The sequence below is a fragment of the Kryptolebias marmoratus genome, linkage group LG22 (genome assembly GCF_001649575.2).
Source record: "Kryptolebias marmoratus isolate JLee-2015 linkage group LG22, ASM164957v2, whole genome shotgun sequence".
Classification (NCBI taxonomy): domain Eukaryota; kingdom Metazoa; phylum Chordata; class Actinopteri; order Cyprinodontiformes; family Rivulidae; genus Kryptolebias; species Kryptolebias marmoratus.
Window position 1 is genome coordinate 6,579,189 of NC_051451.1, and position 10,736 is coordinate 6,589,924.

Here is a 10,736-nt window from a genome sequence, read left to right on the forward strand (position 1 = left end):
CATCAAAATTAAACGAAATAAACATTTGAAATATATGAGTTTGTATGTAATGTATGAATATAATATACAAGTTTCACTTTTTAAATGGAATTACTGAAATCAATCTACTTTTTCATGATATTCTAATTTTATGACCAGCACCTGTATAACATCTCTAGGAGCTGGGTCTTCCAGTTCCCACTGCCTTTAAATTATCCTGCATTTCTCTGTGAACTTGTGTTGATGTAGCAGCACAGTAGTCATAACTAGCACTGATTCTCTTTTGCTCTTCATTTATTAATGCTTTCTGAACAAACTACAGAGTTAAATTGTCCATCTTTGTTTCTAGAGCAGTGATAATTGTAGCGTAGCTTGGTGGCAAACTACCCAGGAGTGTTTCAGTCTGGCCTTCAATCACAGCACCTATTGCTCCGAGCTGATCAGTCAGTTCCTTCATTTGTTTTAAAAACTCATTTATGTTTTCTTTTTCCTTCATTCAACATCTGAAATATTTGTTCTTCAGGAGCAGTTTGTTTGCCAACATATCTCTCTTACAGTGTCCTTTCAGTGTGCCCCACGCCTCTTTTGGAGTCGGGCAACTTGTTATCGGGCACTCCTGGGGTGTGCTCACATTCAGCACTAGTTTCATTCAGTTTGTTGAATTCTGCCTGAGCTCGTGAGTTACCATTCGGAGCTTTAATATCAATCTCTGTTAGTATACCCCATAGTCCTTTTTTTGATTTTGAGTCTGAAATTTCCAATTTAAACTGTTTGTTGACAACTCAGCATGTCACCAAACAGTTTATCTTCCATTGGGAATCCCACAGCACCATTTATTCAACTTAAAATATCCAATTAAAATGCCTTTTCAGCAATGCTCTGGGCCCATAACCTGATGAAAGTTTATTTCAGGACCAAAGAGCAGAACTGTAATACTCAGCTGACACACTATGACAGCATAGCATATTCTCAGTGTACACCCATGTACAAATCAATGCTTCATGTTTCAAAATGTTCACTTGAAACTGATCCCCCTTCAGAATGAGACCTTGTGTCTCAGTGAAATTACCTGTATTGATAAAAGTGCAGTAAAATATAAATGTTTCCATGGTTTCATTTTTTAATTATAAAACGAGACTTCAAAGAATTCAGCACACTAACATGCTGTGATTTGTTGTGAGCTGCTGCTGTTTAAGTAAATCACACCAAAGGTTTGTTGTGTTCTGAGGTCTGAAGAGAAGACTAAAAGTAGTCTAATAAAGTTTTATTGACTTTCTACTTATTTCATTTAAAACCTCCACAATGTTTTCACTTCTGGATTCCAGTCTGTTTGATTCTAATTAGAACGTCTGAATAAAAGCTTTACCTTTCTCGCATGTGTTGATGTTATTTGGAGGGCTTCTTTTTTTTCTTTGTATTTCTGTTGTTATTCATGGGTTTTGTCTTTTAGGTCATTGCTGTTTGGTGAAATGTGACCAAGCTCATTTGCTGGTTCTAGTTTGTTTCTATTCCATCATCTTATGAGCAATAAGTTTGTTTAGTTCAGTTATTTCTGAGGATTTGGTACAAATATCCATCCATCCATCATCTTCTTCCACTTGTCTGTGGTTGGGTCACAGGAGCAGGAGGGCCAGAAGGGAAACCCAGCCCTTCCTCTCCTCAGTGACTCTCTCCAGCTCCTCCAGGGAAATCGCAAGGTGTTCACAGGCCAGAGAGGATACATAATCCCTCCGGTGAGTTCTGGGTCTGCCACAAGGCGAGATAGGTGAGGGTTGGAAAGTAGATGAACCAGTAAATCGAGAGCTTTGCCTTTCAACTCAACCCTGTCCTCACAACCAAAGCAAAACCCTTATTACCGCGGACGAGGCCCCAGTCTATTGGTTCATCTCCTGCTCCATCCTATCATCACTCAGGAACAAGACTCCCAGATACTTGAACTCCTCCACCTGAGTCAGACACGGGTGTCTCAGGTGGATGTACACATTAGTTTGCAAAACAAAAAACCCATTTCCAAAACAGTTAGGACATTGTGTAAAATGTAAATAAACCCATATTTTATTCAGAGTGGAACATAGTAAATACATGAAACATTTGAATGAAGAAATTGTACAAATGTTTGGGGGAAAAAAAGGTAGTTTTGAAGTTGGTGCCAGCAACACATCCCTTAAGTTGTTCCAGGTCCATGTTTCCCCCTGTGAAGCTTCCCCTCTTCTTTTAACATCGAGGAACTGAGGAAAGCTGTGAAATCTACAAAGTTTTTTTTAAGTGTTGAAACCCACCCACTATCCAGCATTGTAGTGGCAGCAAACTATTGTACGTTGATGACATTTGTTTGAAATTAAAGGCCTAACATTTCTTGAAGGAATGCAGGTCTCTTGCCGCTTTTCATGCTAGAGCTTTGGACTAAAATCATCTTAGAAATATAGCCATTTTGGTCAACCCTTTTAAATGATGTCAATGTAAATAATCTCACACTAGATTTTATGTGATGGGTTTGTGTTCAGAGTATGTGTTGGGAATGACTCAGCTACCATCACACCAAATTTTAGCTCAACAACAATATAAAACTGACAGTTTTAGCCAAATATGTTAGCTTTGATCACATGGCTTTGGCAGCCATCTTAACTCCAAAGGTTAATTGGTTAGATGTAAATCCAGTGATTCGATTTCATTCAAATTCAGCCAGTGGTTTGTGAGATATTTTGCTAACAGACACAGGCAAAATTTGTATTTAAAAAACCTGTTAACAATTTTACTACTTTTTAAATAAACTGCAGGATTTCAGTAAAACCTTTAATCTGCTGATTTTAAACATACTAAAAACAGAGACAAGTTACAATTAAAAACTGTTTTATTACAATCTTATACAATAAAAAAATATTGAACATGAAAATCCACATTTTCCCCTTCTATGAACTAACTTTTAAAGACACCAAATTCCTAATATTCTGTGTTCATTCAGTGAAAAAAAATCCTCTTTGTCATGAAGTCAAACAGCTTTTTGTGAATTCTGCTCATTTCTTCAAACTCAGATACACTTTCACCATCATACAGTTTAAAATAAAATCTAGCTGCAGAAACACAATGTTTATATATAATGTGAAAACTTCAATTACAAACCTGTGATTTTCACAAACATGTAAAAATGATTCAAGATAAACTGTGAAGTGAGAACAGAAAACAAGACCTTCAGGCAGCCAATCAGGCGTCATCAAACGTCAAACTAATAAAAGGTGGAGGGGTTTGTGTTTCTCAGCAAGAAATAAAACAACTGAAACAGTCATTTGTCCTGTCAACATGCACATGCATGTGAACAATTTCATGTTTCAGATCAGAAATCAAGTTAAAGTCTTGAGTTTGAGACTCAAGCAACTGAAGTCAAACCAAAATGTTTGAAAAAGTGACAAGTTTGCTGCGTTTCTTCATTTTTTTTAAAGAAAAGATTTAAATAAGTTCCCTGAGTCTGAAGTCAGCAGTTTCTACAGCAATCAGTAAAACACCATGAACTTTAACCTATTTTCCAAAAATCTGTCCTGAGTTAAAAACACATTTTCACACATCTGGTTCCATCTGACCGACAGTCCAAATATAAGCACTTCATCACAGTGATTAAAAAAAATGAATTCAGATAGTTTTGTTTCAGCTGAACTTCAGAAACAGGTTGCTCCAGTTTGGACGATAACCTATGATGAATTTGCATTCGTTACTTGTAGGACTATTTTTACAAGCTAAAAGACTTAAAACCTGCAGGCAAAGCGATTGTTTCAGGGGATAAGAATCAGTTACATGATTTAAAATAAACAGACTCATTATCATAAACTGTGCTGGAGGATTAGTGGCCACTTAGAAACTATGAGATTTTTATTGTTGACTTTTAGGATTAAAGTTGAAACGGTTCAGATGAAATGAACCCCACTGAGCTCCTGGACCAGAGTATTTGTTCTGGATCTTTATTATTATTGTAGAGGAGGGTTATGGGTTCCTCCAACATGAAGTTTTGTTCTGGAACCAGTCCGAGGTACGGTCTTTATTACTTCCTTCAATACTTCACAATAAGAATCTCAAATATACTGGCCTAGACCCCCCATAAATAAAGAGGTTTGTGTTCAGTGGCATTTGTCTGGTTAAATAAAATGCATACAAAGTAATTGACAGGTTGTGTACAGCTCTCAAACCTTTTCTGATGTATAAAGTCACTCCAAAACATTTGGATATGGTAGATCTTTGAAACAATGATTGTTTGGTTTGTGATTCACGTTTAATCTCATTAACTTTGACACAAGCTTTACTCTCAAAACTCAAGAACAAATGTTCCTCTTTTTTTGTTTATTTTGACTGGCCCTAAATACACCACTGTAGGAAATGGATGATTAAGTCTGATGTATGATCCCATGTTCAGCCAAAGGAGCATCCTGACTTGAAGGATGAAAACCTGCTTTTCAAGAAGGTTTTACAACTTTGTGATGGTTTTACATTAGAATAAAATACTCAGATCTGTGTCCTTATTTCAAATGTGTATTTCACATTTAATGAACTACATGCTTTAAAGGAACACTCAGGTGTGCTTCTGAACTTTCAGAAACCTTCAGTGTTGCACTGAAAAGGCTAAAATATTCTGATTCCAGTTCAGATGTGGGTATTTCAGCTATTTTCTGTGGTCAAACAATACCTGAGGATGTTTGAATTGTTGGTTGGTGTTGGAAGAAACATGTTTTATAAGCTACATCAGCACAGATTTCCATCACTTAATGGACACAATAAATGGGAAGTTTTGTCGTTCTGCTCAAATATTTTGTCCTTCAGATGTTGCTGATGTTTAAATGTCTGTAGCAGCTTCAGCAATATCTACTGGCTCAAACAAAGACTATGGTCTGAAATCAGACAAACCTCTTGGCGCCGCTCTCACTCAGTCTTGGTGGTCTTGGCGTGGCGGCGCAGGTATGTCTGGTAGAAGAAGTTGGAGAAGAGCAGCAGGTAGCTCAGGTACATGAGCATGGCCCAGGTGATGTTGTCTAGGCGGGAGGGGCAGTCGCCCTGCTGCATCCAGCGGTACACCAGCCCGCTCACCGTCAGCCCCATGACCATCTGAGCAATCTGAGCGCTGGTGATGAGCACAGCAAAGGGGCGGGGCACGCGCAGCCCAGCGGCTCGAGCGGCGTAATAACTGTACATGAGCGCGTGCACAGTGTAGTTCATGGTCATGTACCAGCCGCCGCCGGCCACCATGTCTTTGTAGGAATACCAGGAGTAGAGCAGCACAGTGATGTGGTGGTACCAGTGCAGGAAGATGAGCTTCTGCTTCCTCAGCACGATGAACGCTGTGTCACCTGATGAAGAAATTAAGCCCATTGTTAATGATGACAGAGAATCCAGTTAAGAAGGTTTAGTTGAAATAAGTTTATGCATATGGGTTTTCCCCAGGTACTCTGTTGGTCCTTCCCACAGACCAAAAACATGCATGTTAGGTTATTTAGTAACTTTAAATTGTCCCTAGGTGCGAGTGAGAAAGCTAATCTGTCTCTACATGTCCCTGTGAAGGACTAGCGACCTGTCCAGAGTGTATTCTCCCTCTCAGACAATGACTGCTGGAGATAGACACCAGCTGTTCGTGATCTGAATAGAACATTTTAAACAGTTAATTAAAATAAATAAATAAATAAAAATAATAGAAAACTGGGCACAGCTTGCTGAATCCTTCATACACACCATCACTGCGATTTTACAGATTATTGAAATATTTTAAATTAATTTTCTATTAGGCAAATATGTAAGAAGTCTCTTTTGGGGCTTTTTAAATATATATTTTTAACCTAGTTGGTCAAAATACAACAGTACTTTTAGTACTATAGACATGGTGCCTGTCGATTACCAGGAGTATCTTTAGTAACCTGTAGTTTAGACACCAACTGTGTAATTATCAGTACAACCTTTGACCTGGAAAACATGGCAAAATAACAATAAGGCCCATTTTAGTTAAAAAGTGCTCTCTTTTGTAAACCAGTTAAAAACAAACAAAATAAACAAACAAAATAAAAAGTATCTGGTTTCATTCATTCAAGTTTCATTCATAAAAATCAGAAAATCCTGGTTTGATTAATTTCTTTCATGTTTACTTTTTTTTACATCAATATGTCGAGGACCAGATTGAGATGGGTCAGAAATCCCTCTGGCCCTAGGGCCTAACTTGACCCACGTGCGATTTAAGCAGCATTAACATACTAAACTGACCAAGTTCAGGAGCCTTGCTGAGGACGAAGGCGTAGGCCCAGAACTTGCTGACCGGCCCGTTGTAGAAGCTCTGGTCACAGATGGAGCGTCTAAGGCCGCTGGAGCTCAGGATGTGAAACATGAAGGGAGCGGTCCGAATCACCCCGAGGATGCTGAAAGCACACAGAGCAGAAAACAGGTCCATGAGAACACAAAAGTAGCAAAAGGTTATATCTGTTAGTCTTTAAGGAACAGGAACAAGCCCATCAAAGACTTTAACCAGGACCTGAAAGACTGATCTTAATAACAGAGGGCTCATGACTTTTGCTTAGAACTAGATAGAAATGTTCATGTTGCTCCCCGTGCTGTTGGATCTTCATCCCTGCAGGTCTCAGGTTTCAGTTGTTTCACCTCTCTACGCAGTAAAACCACCACACCTGAGCTGCTGCAGGTGGCTGGTTACCATGGAGACAACAAGCCACATCAGTCATGTTGACTGACAAGTCAGGAATCTGGGTGGGTCAATGCAAAGCGTACTGCTGGTTACCATGGAGACTGTGTGTATGGAGGAATCATCTGCATGGAAACCAAAAGGGTATTTTGTGGGTGGTCTGACCACACTTACTTTTTTGACTTAATAAAAAGATTTTTCTTAAAAACCAAAGGGGAGGGATGTGTGTGTGTGTGTGTGTGTGTGTGTGTGTGGGGGGGGGGGTGATGGAATCAGAACAAAAAAAATTAATAATTTTTTTAGACAGACTTGAAAAACAAAAGTCATTAAACTTTACTTTTTTATGAAAAACAAAAACAAAAAATCTTGATTCAGCTACTTTTAGAAAAGGATGACAACAGCATTTGAGAAGCAGCTGAAGATTGAATAGAAAACGTCTCTGTGGCACCGTGTCAGTTTCACTTATTTCTTCTTCTTTATTGCTGCCTTTTTGGAAGCATCAGTGTGATAATGTGTGTGTTTAAAGGTGTGGTACCTGAACACGGCAAGGCTGAGTGACCAGAGGATGAGCGGCAGCCGCAGGTTCATTTTGGGCCGAGTCTTCATGTAGTGCTGACCTCCGAACACCAGGGCGGCGTAAAGAGCACTGAACATGAACGACTTACTCCTGAAGGACAGAAGAAAACAGTTTAGGTCAAACGGTGGTTTACAGTTAGGAGAACGTGTGGCGTCGGGCCGCATAGCGGCGTTGCCTGTGTTGACCAGTTAAATTAGGCTTTTTATCCAAACAGAGCCCGTTTTAATTTACCAGCCAAGAACAAACCTTGTTTGCTTTTATTGAAATCATTTAATCGATTTTATATTTTTGACTATTTAATTGACCTTATATTTAGTAAAACACTTTGGTCTACGATTGTTTTTAAACGCGACTTGTTCAGGCTTTAAATTTCAACTTTGGTGACATTTTGCCCTTTGTTTAGATTCTGGGCATCAGTTCTTCATAATTTTAACGTATAGCACACATCACTGTTCGTGTTATAATCTAGTTTCTTGGCTTCCTTTAAGCCTAAGAAGACAACAATGGTATATTTTTAAGCTATAGCGGGATTTTGTTCAAGCATTTTTGATTTTAAATGTAAACTTTAGCTCATGTGCCATCTTGAGAAAACAATGTCAAGAGACTTCCCGGTTAATTTATGCTTCAGATTTGGTTTTTGACCCTTCTATAAAAACACAGAGTGGGGGAAAAAAAAAAACAAGCACAAAAAAACCTGGGCAGGTTCTCCAGAAGTTTTTTATTTTTATTTTATTTTTATAAAAACTGAAACAGATGAAAAAGGTTCACACAGAGGCGTGCAAACACAGATCGACAGACAACGGAGTGGATCCAAACATAAAATCATGCACTTTCAGCACAATCATGTGAGATGGGTTACTGAAAAGGTTCCCAGAGCAAACTGTCTTCCAGATAAAGACAAGAAAACATTGTTCTCTCCATTTGTTAAAGCCAGGCGGAGAAGGTTGTTTACTCTGAACAACACAGGAGAAGTAATGACTATTCGTAAGAGGCTGCTCACAAGAAAAACCCTAAAAAAAAGTTCAAGTTTAGACTAAAAACCCAAAACGATCCATCAGGAGGAAGAACAGGCTGGAGGGTTTATTTAATGAAGAACTGTGCCATTTAAATTATGGAGAGATGGGGAGAAGATGCTCCTTAAACTAAGCTAAACTTAACCCTTTTTAAAAAGTGCTTGCTCTGTGAGCTTCGAGTTGTCCACATTTAAAAACTAAACCTTTAGCAGCACTTTTCTTTCTATGTGCCAAAACAACATGACCTCAGTGGAAACAGGAACATTCATGTTTTCAAAGAATAACTCCACCCAACATTCTCATTTATCAAATACTTGAACCTGCTCACATATTTGAAGCTGAAGAACATTCTCTTCACATTTCTTCACCCCGTTTCTGGGAGGACCGGGCAGACCGGATAAATACCACTGTGACGTCACTGAGCCTCACCTGCGACTTACCTGACCACACACACTCACACAGAGAAACTACCACAATATTGTGTAATAAGTTTTAATCAGGTAGAACGTTTAATTCCACGCGTTTATTCCCGAATTTGCGCCTCAGCGAATCCCCATTTCGCAAACATTTTAATTTTTATATTTTAAGGAGATTTGCAGTTATTCCGGCGAAAATACAATTTTTTTTTTATATTTTCTTAATGAGTTTCATTGGCTCCTCTGTCGGCTTTAATAAATCGTGACTAAATAAACTACAGAGCAATAAATACATAATAAAATATTCCCAACTGTCACCGGTTTCTGTGCCACATCGGCGCAGGTTTCAGTCAAACACCTTTTCATTAAGTCAAGCTAGTTCCGATGAAACTGTGTTAAAATAATGGCTCTTTGGTGTTCTGTATACAAGCCGAAATAAAGCCTGGACGGAGCAGGCTCCAACACCACCTTTACAGTTTCTAAAATGGATGTAGTTTTTAAAACAGACTGAATTCTTTTAAAGTGGACGGTAGTTCTATGTAACCTGGAACGTTCAGGTTTTAACAGAGAAATAAACGGATGGTTCGGATGGTTCTTGTCTTTCTGAGTAACTCTGTGCCCTCAGCGGAAGCAGCTGAATTAGGTTTAACCTTTTTTTAAAAAAGCTGAAGTTAGTTTATAAATAGTTCCTACCAGTTCTCCTGCATCCACTGAATCGCTCCGCGTTCGTCGAAGCGCCGCTCGAAGCTGTACTCAGACAGCTGCACGTGGAAGTCCGTCTCATTCACCTCCAACATCTTCACCGCCTGAGAACTGGATCAGAGAGCAGAGCTGGATCTGTGTGAGTCAGGCTCTCTCTAGCAGTCTAACCCCTCATCCGTCTGTTCGGCCTAATTAAAGTGTGTCCGCAGGGGGCGGGGCTTACAGCGGTGCACCTGGCGCGTTTCATTCATACCTGACAGATGTGATCAGAGCTCAGGGAGGAGCTGCAAGTGGAACAGACGTCACAGGTAAAAATGATCTGAGATGGTAGAATACCTGCAGGTCTGTACATTTATCACTCAAACACATCACGTTCCGCTCTGATGTATTTTAACTTTGGCTGGTCATTTTCTCATAATTCAACAGTAAATTTCTGAAGAAGTGTTAAAAGGAGCGATGCAACCCTATAACCAGAGAAAAAAACATCCCTGCTCAAATACAGCGTGACACTGAGCGCTGAATGACTTTACTGGCATTCACTAAAGAAGCTGAAACTGAGGTGTTAAAGCTAAAGACTGGCTAGAAGATAAAAGTAGCTAAATGTTAGCTAAAAGTACCAAACACTAGCTAAAAGTAGCCAAAGGCTCACAAAAACTAGTAAAAGGCCAGCTAAAAGCCCAAAGTAGCTAAAGGTTATCTACATATCCACAAGCCAAAAAGTAGCAAAAAGCCAACAAAATTCTAAAAGTAGGAAAAGGTTAGCTAAAAGTTAAATTAGCAAAAGGCCACTGAGTGATATTTCAATGCATTTTCGGTAAATACTGACATAAAACAATGAATTAAACGGGAATGGTGCCACATGTTTGCAGTTAATTCTCACCTGACCAGAGCTTACTTCCTGGTTTCATCTTGAATAGAGGATGGCTGACTCAAAGCGCCAAAAAAATTTTAATAAACATAAATAAAACAAACATGTAATTACTCAAATTTGTGTTTGCAGCATGAGTAAACATGTTACAGTAGTAACAGGTGGGATACGTGCAAACATTGATACCACACACTGTTCCGCTTTTTACTTCAAACTTGGGTCCTCAACTAGCTTGAGGGTTCTACTCATCATCTTGGCTGTTCCTAGGGCTGCCCTCTTCTGGACAGATATCTCTGAGGTTGTTCCTGGGATCTGTTGGAGCCACTCTTCCAGTTTGGGGGTCACAGCACTGAGTGCTCCGATGACCACTGGTACCACTGAGACCTTGACTCTCCACAACTTCTCTATCTCCTCTTTCTCCAGCTTCTCTTAATCCTTTCTGATGTTACAGTCGTTTGGGACTGCTACATCCACCACCACTTCGTTCTTCTGTATCTTATCTATCACCATAATGTCCGGTTGG

General features: G+C 39.3%; 1 protein-coding gene across 1 annotated transcript; it reads right to left on the bottom strand.

Moving 5' to 3' along the window:
- Window positions 1-2,812: 2,812 nt before the first annotated feature.
- Window positions 2,813-9,522, bottom strand: LOC108246245 (elongation of very long chain fatty acids protein 6). The gene is made up of 4 exons (XM_017433687.3): window positions 9,337-9,522; window positions 7,173-7,304; window positions 6,208-6,359; window positions 2,813-5,306 (listed from the first exon to the last, which is right to left on the bottom strand). The coding sequence occupies exons 1-4, from the start codon at window positions 9,438-9,440 to the stop codon at window positions 4,882-4,884; spliced, it is 813 nt and encodes a 270-aa protein (XP_017289176.1). The 5' UTR covers window positions 9,441-9,522; the 3' UTR covers window positions 2,813-4,881.
- Between the last annotated feature and the right edge of the window lie 1,214 nt (window positions 9,523-10,736).